Here is a 15,005-nt window from a genome sequence, read left to right as displayed (position 1 = left end):
GGCTATGGTGGCCTTGAGACTGTGATGTTAAAAAGTTCTTCCTTTCACATTCTCTAGTTAGTGTTTTCTGTCGGAGCTATCAATGCTTATACAGTGAAAAAAAATGTTCACAAATATTTATATAACATGGCAAGTTTGCTTTGTCTTTGGAGGGCGAGGGTTGGAAATTATTATCCATAATATCTACACACAGACACACTGACATTGCTTTGAGACGCACGGTATCTAATAATCAGCACTGCATAATATTTTCCTAATACATAGAGTCTGCCACTTAAGAAGCAATATATCTTGGCACAACACATTACATTTAAACATATATAACACACAAGTATGATACAGTTGAATATAGTTCACAGTTAACAACAAAACATATTCTTCGCAGGCTGCTAATATTTAATAATTCTTTCTTTAGAGAGGCGCATTTCATGGACAGTTAATAAACCGGAGATTCTATATAGCCCACTGTCTCGCCTTAAAGTGTTATTCTCAGTCATATTGTTGGTCTAATAACGCAGCCTGTGTTGCATCTCCCTCTTGAGAGAGCTCAAGCTGTCCATTCTAGAGCTCATAACTGGGGCTAAAAACAGCCATTCTCAATTTGAAAGCAATGAAAGGGGAGACAAAGGGGTCCTTTGTGGCCAACAGGTAATTAGGGGGCTTCTAAACAAGAAAATATTGTTTATCGTCGTTGCTTGAAGTCAACACAGAGGAACAAGGGCTCGTCTGTTATTCCTATTGTCTTTGGTGGTTATGAAAGAAATTTCAATTAAACATAAGTCACCCCAGCTGATATTAGGCTCATGGATCAAAGCAGAACTTGATTGAATGGAGCGGGTAAAAGCCTTGTTAAAAGTGTCCCTGGAAACTTTGGTGTCTCAGACAGTTCCTCTTGTGTCTGGCTAGACTCTGATTGAGGGGGGCTGTCAAGACAGTAAAAGCACAGTTACAACCAGGATTATTGCTAGGATAGGAGCCAATTTAAGGTTCACTGTAAAGGAGTCCAGGAACTCGCCTTGTTCAAAAACAAAGATTGATCCAAACCTGACAACTTCCATTTCTTCACTTCCAAAGTTATCACTTCAAAAGAGTGACTTGAAAGACACACTGACACGCAAGCGAATGCAAGCACAAATACTTACACACATAGAGACACAAGAGGTGAGAAAACATTTTTAAAGAATGTGCAAGCAGTGTGTGTGTGTGTGTGTGTGTGTGTGTGTGAGAGAGAGAGAATATGCATTTGCTAATGCATGCAGTGACACATCAGTGGTGTTTTCAGGCAGATGAGAGAAGAGATAGCAGGATGAAGGAGAAAGGAGTAGAAGACAAATAAGAAGAAAGTCCCTATGGGCATGGCATGGGAAATACCATAGCTAATGGAACACACACACACACACACACATACATACTAACACATGAGTCTATGGGCTTTAGGGGTATATTGACTTTCAGGCAGGCAGAGGTAAACAGGGGGTGGGGGCTCTAATAGTGTCTGACAGCTGTGTATTCGAGGCGACAATTTCTCTCCTTACATCAGCAGTGTACACAGCTCAGGAACCACCAGCAGCAATACACCATTAAAACTGCATGACTGTTCAGCTAACAGATTATAGCCATCCATCTTGTGGTGTAGCATTCACAATAGCCGAAAGCATAACTCCTGCAAAAACAAAACACTATCAATTCACATCTGTCCTGGTCATCTCACTTCGACTGTGGGTGCCACTTCGTTTCACGTCTGATTCATTCACCGCTATTCTGTAACGCCACAGAGAGCAACAGATTAATACATTGTGTTGGTGGAGAGAAATTCGTTTAAAGGAACTGGAATTTTGGACAGGGGCCCAGTGTGAAGTGGACTCATTGAGTGTGTCTGCTATCGTCAGCTTCAGAGATGGAGCGTTAGAATCACTTTGTCTAGATCTCCTAGAAGTCCTTTTTACAGGTGTAATATACTTGATGTAACACAAGCCATTACAGTACTTTTATATGGTCTTCTCTGAGGCAAAGGAAATGAGCTTGAATAGCAAAGCAGCATATAGATTTGCAGGTTATTACCAGAGAGAAGGAGGGTATACAGCAGAGGTGAAGCTGAGGTAGACGACTGATCACAATGTGAAAAGGAACAAGAAAGCCTATTTTGATGAAAGATTACTCTTTTTAAGTCCATGCCCCTTTTTTATCCATAGACATGCTGTGGTTTTCTGATGGATGCCAGGTCGAATAAATGGAGTATGTACAGGTAACCAGCCCTCTTAAAAATGATAGGTTGGCTGGATAGGAACATCTGATGAAATCTGAGCTTTCACAAAACAAAATAAAAAAACAAGAATATTGTGATGATGAAAAAAGGTCAGAGTAGTGACTGCTTAGTGATATAATGTCACAGATTAGTGACATAATTCACTTTAAGCAATAGTTCATTTGTGTTGCACGCACACAGTACCTTTCTGGCTTACGTAAATGCCATGCCTTCTAGTAAGAAAATATTATTGTAACACAAGTTCCACAGTTGTCATGGTGAAGGGTGAAACCATTTTAGTTCAATGTTCAATGGTTCAATGTTTTTGTTCCTCAATAAATGCTTCGTCCTTGATTGCCAAAGTGAAAAACTGTCTGCTTTCACATTAGACACTTTCCACACAAGGCCAGTGTACTGCTGTGCAGTGTTGTGCAGAGGGGCCGTGCACATAGACATTAGAAATGCACACGCTCTGTGAGGCACAGGAGCAGGACAAATGAGATCAGAGTGAATGGAACAGAGCGCTGCCCCCGCCAGCAGCTCCATCTGTAGTCCAGCACAGCGAGAGGGAGAGCTTGCTTTGTGTGGTCAAGCCTGTCCATGCAAAATGGTCATGAAGTCCATAGTGAAGTGATGTCCATAAGAATTATATAGCTCAATAGGTAAAAGTATATATTTAGGGCTTGTAAACCTGTATTGATGTGAATATAGAACTGTTTTTTTCTGGTTAGATGGTGGATTAAACATTATTTATACAGCAGAAATAAACTTAAAATGCACAGAATCCACAAAAATCCTGTAGCTGTTAGTTTTAGCACAGAGATCACAACATTAATACAAGAATATTGAACAGCAGAATCAGACGACTAAAAGCCAACTCTCCTCAGGTTGAATTTGTCACACAAAATAGGAGAAACTAGCAGCAGAAGCAAATAGAAAAGAGGACAGTTCAAAACTCTCATCAACAACCATTTAACACATTAATTTAGACTGAAACACATTGAAGAAAGAAAAGACAAAGCCAAGACCATAGTCAACTATCTTATCAGAAGTCTGACATGAGAAATGCTGACTAGAAAAATGCAATGACAGCCAATCGAATAAATAAATAAACTAAAATAAACCACCCTTGAGGAGTCATTGGGGGCAAACAGTTTTTTTTTTTCACTCCCTCCACCGCCCATGCCTTCTAGGGTGGAATCACCGTGCTGACCGACATGTAGCTGACCTTGGACATGCCTGTGGTCATGACAGTGACGTCATCGTCGGGCCCACGGCCCTTCCTGCCGGCGCCATGGCCCGGGCACGGCAACGCCCGGCGACACAGGCACCCGGCACAGGTGCTGAGCAGCGCCTTGCGGAAGCGCTTGTTCATGAAGCAGTAGATGATGGGGTTGACGCAGGCCGAGGTGTAGGAGAGCAGGTGGATGAGCGAGATGGGGGCGCCCGAGAGGGCGCGGTGGGCCGAGCGCAAGTCAAACGCCTTCCACGTGTTGACCGAGTACAGCGGCATCCAGCAGATGAAGAACATGGCCACGATGACCAGCAGCATGCGAATGACGCGCTTCTTGGCCAGCAGCTTGGCCTCGGACGTGTTGGAGCGTGGCCGCTCGGGCGCACGGGGCGGAGCGGTCAGAGGCGACAGCTTCATGGAGTTGCTGGCCACCGCCGCGCCCTTCTTGGGCACCTGGATGTAGCAGCCGTCGCTTTCGTCACTGCCTGTGCCGCCACTGCCACCGCCACTTGGAGAGACGACACCATTCAGGCCATTTTTCATCCCTAAGCCAGGAAGAGGAAGCAGAGAAGAGGAGGGACAGCTGTGATATAGCTGACAATCACAGACCATTAGAAATATACCACCTTGGTGTGTGCGCCTGGAAAGGAAATAAGAAATTACTATCTAATGAGAATGTTTATTTTTAAACATCCTCTTGCACTGTTAAAATGTCATCTTTATTCTTTTAAATATAATGCACTTTTATTATGTAAATACAAGACCAAGTCCTTTGTCAAAGCTGCCAGCGCTCGTATCAAAGCTCTATCCATCAGAGCCCTTGTGTTTTCATCCCTGACATATTCCTCTGCACAAAGCAGTAGCTAGTCCCTCTCCCGTCGGGGATGAGTGGGTTATGTAAAATACACCCCCCATCTTGATCTGGCCCCATAGATGTCCACCTCCCCTCCACCCCCATGCTCAGCCCTGTCTGGACTCCAGGGGACTGGGGGGGGGGGGGGGGCAGCCCTGCACGCTTCACAATGGCACGGCCCTTAAAGCCAAGCCCAGGCTTGTGTACACGTCCCTCAGGACGGAGATGGGAAGTGTAAAGTCGTGTACAAATCAGACTGGAGAGCCAAAGGGGATGGCCTCCAGGGTGTCTCTCTCTCTCTCTCTCTCTCTCTCTCTCTCTATCTATCTATCTCTCTCTCTCTCTCTCTCTATCGCTCCCCCTCTCTTTCTCTTCTCTCCCCTCACACAAATCTCTCTCTCTCTTCTCTTGTGTAGGGCTACACACACACACACACACACACACACACACACAGTCTTGCTCACTCCAACATACACAAAATACATATCAGCAGGGCTTCTGCCCTTCTGCCCCTCTGCATGGAAACTAGTACAATAGCCAATCAGAAAGGCTTCCTGGGTCCCCAGACTCCTTTCCCTTCTGACAACAACTGGGAGCTGTCAGTCACGAGGGCACTAAGGAGTGAAGGGGAATTCCAAAGGCTCCATCAATACATGATGCACAGTTTGCCATGCTTCTGCTGGTTTAAGAGAGGTGTATTAATTAATCATAAAAACATTTAAAATCATAAAATCATAAACACATTTAATCAAAAAAGAACAGGATTTAGGAAGAAGCTCCGCTGGGAAGAAGCTTCCTCTGAACCTGCTGGTTTGGGTGCGGAGAGACCTATATCCTGTATGTATCTAGTGATGAAATGAGCTAGCTTGTAGTTGAGGTAGCTTAACAAGGAACTTCACTCAAAGAAGACATGTCTGCTCTAATTCAGAAGGTGACTGCATTGCTCCAAACCTCTGTGAATACACTTACAGACACTGTTACTCGTTTCCAGGCATGGTTGAGTGCAACCGGATCTAGGAGATGTCTTCAATGTGTTACACACACATGTGTTACACACAGCTGATAGAAAGATGAAACCACAGCTTTAAATTCCTTGGGGTCACCCTCAGTGATGACCTCAAGAGGACAGAACAAAGCAGCAGCTGTCACAAAAAAGGCCCATCAACACCTTCACGTCCTCGCACATCTTCAGTCTGCGGAAATCTCAGGTGCTCTCTACCGTCTTAACAGTTTTACAAGAGTGCTGTGGAGTCCATCCTCACAGAGTGCATTACATCCTGGTGGGGCAGCTTCACTGCACGGGACAATAAAGCCCTACAAACGCTGGTTAAAACAGCACAGGACATCTACAGTACATCACAGCACAAAGCACAGCACAAAGACTTATGGGCACACAGCTCCCTGCAATGCAGGACATCTACAGTATATCACAGGCGGCCTCAGGAAAAGCAGGCGCATCATGAAACACTCTAGGCACCCTGCACTGGCACTGGTCTCCTCTCTGGTAAACGGCTCAGGGCTATCCGCATGGACACAATGAGATTCAGGGACAATCAGGGATGTAGTGGAGGCTAAATGCAAGTAAATGCAGTTTATCCACCTCTGAAATGTATGAGTTTAACCACATCTTACAGTGTTTCCCACATAAATTCTATTTGTGGTGGTAGGTTTGTAGAATTAACTTGAATGCAACAGTTTTTAACAAATTAGCGCAGCGTGGTTATGATGCTAACAGATTTAAGCACAATTTAGCCAGTTTGCTTCTATGCCTTGCAGGACTGTTAATGTTTACTTTAAACAGGCTTATAGGTTCTTTTAGAGACAGAGACAAGGAGAGGCTGTACGAAGGTGCACATAGCTCTACAATGAACAAATTCTATCCAATTTAAATCATTGTGTGGTGGTCAATGTTGATATTGTGGTGGGCCGCCACAAATGAGTCAATGTATGGGAAACACTGTCTTATTAGAATCTGTCAAAAGAGTGTATTCACCAATTTCAACTTTTTAACATTCAAAAACTACACTGTATTATCCACATTCACAATTATGTACACTCATCATCAACCATTTAATACCACTGGTATTCTGAATGCCTTTCTTAATAATCTGATACCGCAAGACGCAGTACACCTGACCGTGATAATAGAATTCATAGTTTACCCACCTCTTATTTTACCACTACACCCCTGGGGACAATGTGTATCCCTGTGCCATGTATCCCTGTGACTGTTTAACACTCAACACACTCATTAACATGCACTTACCGTATTTTCCGGACTATAAGTCGCACATTTTTTCATAGTTTGGCTGGTCCTGCGACTTATAGTCAGGTGCGACTTATATATGAAAAAAATATATGATTGAACATGTTTTTAAATGTTAATTTATATGAACTGACATGAACCCTACATGAAACATTATCGTCTACAGCCTTGAGAGAGCGCTCTCAAATGCCTGTGCACTTTCAGTCAGAGATTAGTGCTTGCGCTTGAAACACACGTGCATACTTAAATCCTCAAATTATGGCCGGGCCAAATAAAAGACAGTATCATTTTGTTTCAATTTAACTCATAAAAGAGCTCTTTTTAATAATTTATATTGTTGGTTGGTTTAATATTGTTGCCAATGAAAAGTCATCGTCCTACCATGAGTCTCCAACACGTTGCTCTCAAGCTACCAGTGGCACGCAGCCACAGGTTAACCTACATTTAAACACAATTATTGCTGCCAGGCGAATTTTATAAAAAAGTAAATCATGCATAATTTAAAAAATAACTAAATTTAGGCTATCTTAGACCTCTTTGGCTATACGGAATAAGGTTTCCCTTGCAGCACAGCACACGTTCCATGAATGAATGAAAGCTGATGCCTTATCTCGCAATAAGCGGATGGAAATCCCTTCACTCTTTCATACATGAAACTTAATAGTGAACCATTGCCATTGATAGCCTACCGGTATGCCGCTCCAAACGAAAAGTATAGGCCTATGTCTCACAGTAAAACGCAAGAAATAAAGGCCTATAGCTGACTCGAATAGCCATGGTCCAAATAAAGGTGCTGTGCTTTGCCCAGCCATACTTTGAGGATTTACGATAGTCTGTCCCCTAAACATTCCTCACCCGTTATCTAGACATGCATGAAAATATTTGAAAACAAAACTCACTGCCATGTAATATTTGATCGCTGTTTTGCTACTAATTATCTTTCACGTGAATATGCACAGAAAGTGCGCTCCGTGTCTGTAGCTGTCTGTTCACGTCCGCAATCGATTATAACGTTCCTCAAATGGAGAACAAATCCATGTTCTCTCGCGTTATATTATAGGCTGTCATGCTTCTGTGTTTGCAAAATTCCTGACGGTTCCTGATTGCTAAACGTTTGTTTTCCTTTCCTGTCGATAGCGGTTGATGTAGAAGCACCTAAAGGCTATAATTTGACTTTAGCGGTGACAAATGCTGAGAGAGAGAGCAAACAGAGAGAGGCACCTCTCTCGTGGTCCTGCGCCCGGGCGTGTGTGTGTCTCTGCATGGGGTTCAATTGAAGTCAGAGTTGGTCCGTCCAGTCAATAGTCCCGCATTCAGGCCGCTCTATTATTAGATTAATGTCAGACAGCGTTGTAAAATGTGTGGGAATTTCTCGCATTATGATGGCTAGAGTTGGGGGACTTTTATTAGTTTGCTCATTACTTAGTATTCATTTATGCGCAATACCCGCAATACCCGCAATCCCGCGCTGAAATTTGCATCTTTTTTTCTCTCGTTCTCTTGCGAGCATTTGTTCTGCTGCCAGCTTGTGCCAATATATCGTCCAAAATGTTTGATTGCATTGCATTCTCCACATTTTTAGCTAAATTTTCATGTACTACATCAGCATTTTTGTTCAGTGAATCTTTTGTAAATTGCTTTACAATAGCGTCGGGCCCTTGTCAGCAGCCTTCGCCTTGCCTCTTGCCACTATTCACTCCTTCGTCTTCAACATTCCCTGTAGATATAATATTTTTGGCCTCAATGTGTCCAGTTACATAGTCTGTCTGTTCTTAGTCTTGGATTTTGTGAAATAAATTTCTAAATATCACCTGCTTGCAGCAGCTTCGGTCTGCACGTCCTTTTAAAACCGCATCTTTTTATCTCTCAAGCATTTAATCTGCTGCCGGCTTGTCTCTCCACATCGTTCAAAATGCTTGATTGCATTGCATTCTCCACATTTTTAGCTAAATTTTCATGTACCACATAAGCATTTTTGTTCAGTGAATATTTTGTAAATTGCTTTACAATTACCGTCGGGCCTAGGCCTATTGCCTGGCTTGCCTCAGCTTCGGTCACGTCCTTTTAAAACCTCTTTTTCTCTATCGTGAGCATTTAATCTGCTGCCAGCTTGTGACTCCACATCGCCCAAAATGCTTGATTGCATTGCATTCTCCACATTTTTAGCTACATTTTCAGGTATCATATCAGCATTTTTGTTCAGGGAATCTTTTGTAAATTGCTTTACAATTACTGTCGGGCCTATTGCCTGTATAGGCCTATTGCCTGGCTTGCTTCAGTCACGTCTAAAACTGCATCTTTTTCTCTCTAGTGAGCATTTAATCTGCTGCCAGCATGTGACTCCACATCCCCCAAAATTCTTGATTGCATTGTATTCTCCACATTTTAGATACATTTTGGTGTACCACGTGGTATTTTCTTTCAGTGAATATTTTGCTTTGCAATTACCTTCCTGCCCTCCTCTTGGCTGCCTTCACTCCTTCTTCTTCATTAACATTAATCTTTTTGGCCTCAATAATCCAGTTACATAGTCTCTGTTTTTGGTTTTGGATTTTGTGAAATACATTTCTAAATAAATGCGACTTATAGTCCGGTGCGACTTATATATGTTTTTTTCCTGTTGATGATGCATTTTTTGACTGATGCGACTTACAGTCAGGAGCGACTTATAGTCCGGAAAATACTGTATTACCATTTCTCTCTCTTGTGTTATTTATATATATTTATTTTATTGCATGGTAATTTGGTTAATGTTCAAGTATGTAAAGAAGCATTCCATTATACTTATTACACTTTACATATGGCAATCAACTTAACATTTTAACTTTGCTTCTTAACATGTTTAACCACTCTTTTGAACAGGAAGCCCTCCCACAGAGCCTCACAGAGGCTCTTATCACAGTTAAGCTTCTGATATAATTTGGGTTTTGTGGGATGGCGTCATTCATTCATGCATTAACATCCGTAGACTTCTAAATGTGGTACATTCTCCAGCATCTGGGAGCACGCAGAGCAGGTATTCGACAGAATCGTGTCTTTTCTGTGTTGGGTATAGGTTTGGGTTTGGTCCACAATTTGGTTATTGGGTTTGACTACTGCATTCATCTCGAAAAGCAGCAGTAGTCACTAATACATTTTGTTCACAACATTTATCCAGAGGAACACATCAGGGTTGCCCTTTCAGTCCACTGCTGTTTGTTTTAGCAATAAAACCACTGTCAATAAAGCTTAGAACCACACAATCAATATATGGTAATTGCAGGATGGGGATGGAATATACAATTTCTTTGTATGTCTCTTAATTTATATAACAGACCCAGTTTATATAACTGTACAAACTGTTTATATAACATTTCAGACCACACTTCTGATAAATATTAAGATGGACCAGGCTCTGACTGTTTCAGCTGTTTCGTTTGTAAAACTGAATGGTGGCTCTCAAGACAACTTGTCGTTTTTGATCCCTAAAGACATTACATGTACACAGACATGGAAAACAGACCCAAAAAAACATCAATCCTACAGTGAAAGCTGATCGGAAGTGTCGGAAGATGTAGTTTATATAACAAGAACAGATAATGTGAACAAAGTGGCACATTTGACACTGACATCTTCCAGTACACTTTTATTTGCTTTCACCATTTTTTCTGGCAGTTTTAGGATTGTTGTTTTCAAACATGTTGCTCATAGGTGCTCTTAGCGATGTGGTAACGTCATTTCTGTTGACATTCAAACAAAACAGAGAGCTAGCTCCGCCCTCCCTCCCCCTCCTTCATGTGCAACTGAAACTCTCCTGAATGCTCATCTCATTGGTGAATAGCTGAAAATGTTTATGTTTTGTGGTCCAGACTGCATCAGGCTGCTTTTGTTGCCGTTTTTGGAGCCTGGGCTGTCTACAGAGACCACATTTTTACAGTGTATTCAGGGGACAGGCAGCTAGTGGATTGTGGGGACATGTTTGCTGTATGTGACAAAAAATGTTTAAGCTGAGAAACCACGTAACATTGCTTAGAGCACCTTCAACTGGTCAAATAGCCTGTGGTATATTGTGTAAAAGTCAAGAATTCTCTGCTAAACTTCCTATCCAATCTGCCACACTTGAACAAAATGACCTTTCAAACGCCATCGCAATGCCCTCCATGAAAATGACAGCCTCGAAGTGCCTCAACATGATTGCGAAGATCTACACTGGGGTTTTTGCTGTTATCACAGTCAATACAGGCAATCCAGCTTTGCAGGGCCTGTTGTTTGGAGATGGATGGGTCTCATTAGAGGTGCAATTTAACTCAGCGAGATGGTGCCTGCACTCCGCCCCTAAGATCGGCGACGGACCTGTCCACAGGCAGAGAGACAGATCGGCCCCTCCAGACACAGACTGCCCTTGAAGTAGGCATTTATTCTCACGTTTGGCACCACGGTGCGATGGGCAATAACCCTCCACAGCCCGACATAAAGTATCAGAAGGCTGGCACAAGGGATGGTAAAAAGGCAGAGATTGGCTGCCCGTCCAGCTCCGGGCAGAACAGCCTACATCAGGGCCATCCACAGCCGGTTCCAACCAAACAATCATACAGGGCTGGACAGGAAAGCATCGACTGCATGGTGATCACTTTTGTAGTTGGCTGTTGAGAAGGGCAACCAGAGGGCATCGTTGGGCGCACCTGCCATTCAAATTCAAGTTTGGTTTATAGTCATATGTATTTAGTAGGCCTAGTAGGCAGCCATCTGCTGCTCTTGATTCAGCAGTGGAAGTCACTACTGGCACATAGTTTGTGTTTGTGGGTCATTAGTCTACAAATTCATTCTGTGACCATTTGGAAAATGATCAAAATCAGGAAGAGAATTGCCAGAAGAATGTCTCCACGGCAATTCTAATTCTATCTATTCTAGTTCTATCTAATCTAGTTATCTTGTAATCTTTTCCAGTGTCCTCTGAAAGATTCAATTTATACTTTATTTGCATGAATGATATTTCCTAATACACCAAAACTATTAAAGACATTTCTGAAAAATCATGACCGCTGACACAGAACTGAATATGTGTTCAGATTCTTACCAGAGGCCTCGTTCTTCTGCTCCAGCTCGAACTGGATGCCCCGGTAAAGCTCCCGGGAGATGAGGCCGTAGGCGATCATCATCACCACTCCAGGGATCAGGAACAGCACCAGCAGCAGCAGGATGTACCTGCCACAACACCAGGACCAGGAACACATGCTTAGTGTACTTTATTGATTTGACTTCTACTTAATGTACAACTTCCTCAATTTGAGTTTCAATTCCTTTTTTTCTTACTTCTTGATATAAAGATGGAATGAGATTTTTGTGAATCACATTTATTTCCTTTTAAAAGAGTTTTAAAAAGTGGGAACATACTGTACATATCAAATGGTTTTAGGGAACAGCTGCTGAAAGTGTATGGATATTTTCGACTTACACACACTTACATACTCTTCACTAACAGCTAAAGTGGAAGCAGAAAGATACAAAGCACACAACCCATACAAATTAAAATGAGCTGCATAAAAAACATGTAAAAATATCACACGCACACACACACACACACACACTCACACACACACCCTTGCCCCTGTGTTAATGTGAGGACAGTGTGGCGCTGTGAAGCGCGCCCCACACTTCTGCTGGGAGCGTTCATTACGCATCAGCCTCGTTTTCGCACCCTGGCCCCTGACGCCACTCTCATGGTCTGCGTGGGTGTGTGCCCCACTAATAGGGACGCCTCTGCACCCCCTCTGTCATTGACACCCCCCCTCGGATCGCACCTTCCAAAGTGACCTCTTTTTCATCTTCCCCGCTCTTTCGCTTTTTTCCTCTGGGGTCTGAGACGCATGAGGAGGAGGAGAGGGGGGGGGAGAGTGTGCATGCGTATTAAACCGTTTCATCTTTGCCATCTTTTATGGCTTTCAAGTTGGTCCCTAACAAAAAAGGGGAAGCCAATCAAAGCCAAAGCACACACATACACCCAAGGGACACAGCTGGGTCCAAAGAGAAAGAGAAACACAGAGATGGAGAAAGAGAGGAAAAAAGAAATACAATGAGAGGAACTGTTGATGAGAGATTATACAAACAAATACACTGGGGTCTCTCTCTGTGTGTGTGTGTGTGTGTGTGTGTGGGTTTGTGTGTGTGTGTGTGTATCAGTGGCGGCTGGTGGTTAAAAAAATAACGGAGGAAGGAATGTCTGCTTGATTGGCGTTAGTGGCAAATCTGAGGTTGTGATGGTGTTGGTGGCATATGTGAACAATAGAGTATGTAGGCCGCCTACCCAGACACATTTATAGTAGCAGTATGTACTATGTAGCATTTTAACTGGCAATGTTGTGCAATAAATGCTGTTCTGACATTCTCGGGGGGGTCTGGGGGGGGGCACAATGGACTTTGTAATATAATTTAAATATATAAGTCACTTTGGATAATAGTGCTAAATTAATAAATGTAAATGTAAATAAATGTAAATTTAGGTCTGGGAAGATATGTAGGTCTAGTTATGAAATACTGTTTTCCAGATGTGCAAAATTACGGAAAGTCTGGAGGTTTTGCTCAGTGTAATAGCCTACATTGGCAGAAAAGTCTATAATAATAAAAATAAACACCTGTTTTATAAAACCATGTAACTATTTACCATTAAAAATAGACCTTAAATGTGGTTATTTGTAACATGCTATGGTTTTTAAAGCCAAATCCCTATAATTTAAAGACAGGTTGTAATAGCTAAGTGGGAATTTATGAAAGCATACTCGAAAGGCAAATGTTATTGAAGACGTCATTAAAGGAATGCATCATGGTCTGAAACATTCATTAACAATGTTACCATCCAAAGATACATTTAGAACGGTGAAAACAAGAACATAACAACAAGAACCTTATTTAACAATTGTTTAGTTAAGGCATAACTTGGATGATTATAACAACTCATAACTATCCAAAAATGTTTTATCACCAAGTGAACTGTCCACGTATGTGACAGGCCAGCAGTAGGCTATGGCTGATTGTTTTCTGTGCTAACGTTACCAGTTAGCCATGAGTAGACTATTTGTCTGACTATGTAGCATTCAGTAGCCTACACTAGCCTTACCATCTTGTTTTGGAATATGAATTTTTGGAGCTGGTCTTCCTGCTTTGATAAACATTCATCATACATCAGTGTATTCGCAGTGTATTTGAATGTATGAAAGATTTGAGATTGTCCTCTGATTCCAAGGCCGTATAGTCATGATGTCAACATTGGGGGGGGGACCAAATCTGTGGTGGTGTCTGAGGGCCATGCAAAAAATATTATTAAAAATCACAAACAAGTTGTTACAACGTTTTTTCCAACTTGTGTGCCGTCGCCACATTTGATTCCTACGTTTTGCCTGCATGGATGCGCGATCGAGTGCGCATCTAAATAATATGAAAGAAATGAATGACACTGCACAAATTCATCATTTAAAATAAAACTTTTCACTTTCGCTATCATTGCGAGAATAGGTTACAATATGGACAATGTTTCAAAGTTCCCTTTGAGTCTGATCGACTCCAAAAATGTATGGGATTTCCTTAGCCTGTGCTACACCTTTCCAACAAGTTTTGTGAGAATTGTGTTGCCAGCCCTACCTCACCGCAGTAGGGTCAGAGAGGGTTAAAGCGGAGCTAGTACAGTAATCAAGGATCTTTGGTAGGGTGCAGTAAATGGAAGCTTTTGATAGTGCACGCCACTAACGAAAAACTAGGGTGACCAGATGTGCTCTTTTTCCAGGACATGTCCTCTTTGAGACCTTACAAATGGTCCAGAATTTTGTTATTCTAGAGCCTCAAACGTGTTTACAGCGAAATTGCATTGCGTTTTTCTCTGTCGTTCACAAATAAGTTCAAATAGCCTTTTGAGGCACTGTTTTCTCTTATGTCCTCTTTTTCACAAACTAAAAAGAGGACACAATCAGGCCGTACCCTAGAAAAACGGAAAACCACCAGGTCAAACCACTCAGGGGTGTAGGCTACTCTGGAACCATCACTAGGTCACTAATTTGTGCGTTATTTATGTTTGATTACATTTCAGATGGTGGTGGTTGTTGGTTTCCTGTAGAGTTTTATTTATTTATTTTTCTATGTCCGTATATTGGGGGGGACATTTTGGTCATATTTGAATATTGGGGGGGACACGTCCCCCTCAATGTCTATGGTGACTACGGCCCTGTCTGATTCCATTGTACAGTTTATTTCACGAGCAAACAACAAACAAGCTTTCCGTTCAACATAAGATTCGTAGACTGCAGATAACGTTCTTGAACCGTTGCCGCTAAAAACAGCACCCCCTATCGCAATTGAAAATTACTGTACGGAGGAGCTTCCTCCCTTGGCCATTGAAAACGACGTGATTCATGAGCCGCTGGGGTCCGAGGCGTTTATA

At 42.3% G+C, this 15,005-nt stretch overlaps 1 protein-coding gene across 1 annotated transcript in view; it reads right to left on the bottom strand.

Moving 5' to 3' along the window:
- Positions 1 to 3,434: 3,434 nt before the first annotated feature.
- The window catches only part of LOC143141838 (cholecystokinin receptor-like), a 30,112-nt gene continuing 18,541 nt past the window's right edge, over positions 3,435 to 15,005 (bottom strand). Inside the window, exons 4-5 of the mRNA XM_076302542.1 lie at positions 11,655 to 11,782; positions 3,435 to 4,024 (exon numbers count right to left, since the gene is read on the bottom strand). Of these exons, the coding sequence (XP_076158657.1) occupies positions 3,435 to 4,024; positions 11,655 to 11,782 (718 nt within the window). The remainder of the gene's footprint in view (positions 4,025 to 11,654; positions 11,783 to 15,005) is intronic.

The sequence above is a fragment of the Alosa pseudoharengus genome, unplaced genomic scaffold (genome assembly GCF_046254945.1).
Source record: "Alosa pseudoharengus isolate Yale_2024_CS ecotype anadromous, Long Island Sound unplaced genomic scaffold, YU_APseudo_1.1 YU_APseudo_1.1_scf_24, whole genome shotgun sequence".
Lineage (NCBI taxonomy): Eukaryota > Metazoa > Chordata > Actinopteri > Clupeiformes > Clupeidae > Alosa > Alosa pseudoharengus.
The sequence above is the reverse complement of the archived record's forward strand: the minus strand, read 5'-3'. Positions and strand labels throughout refer to the sequence as shown.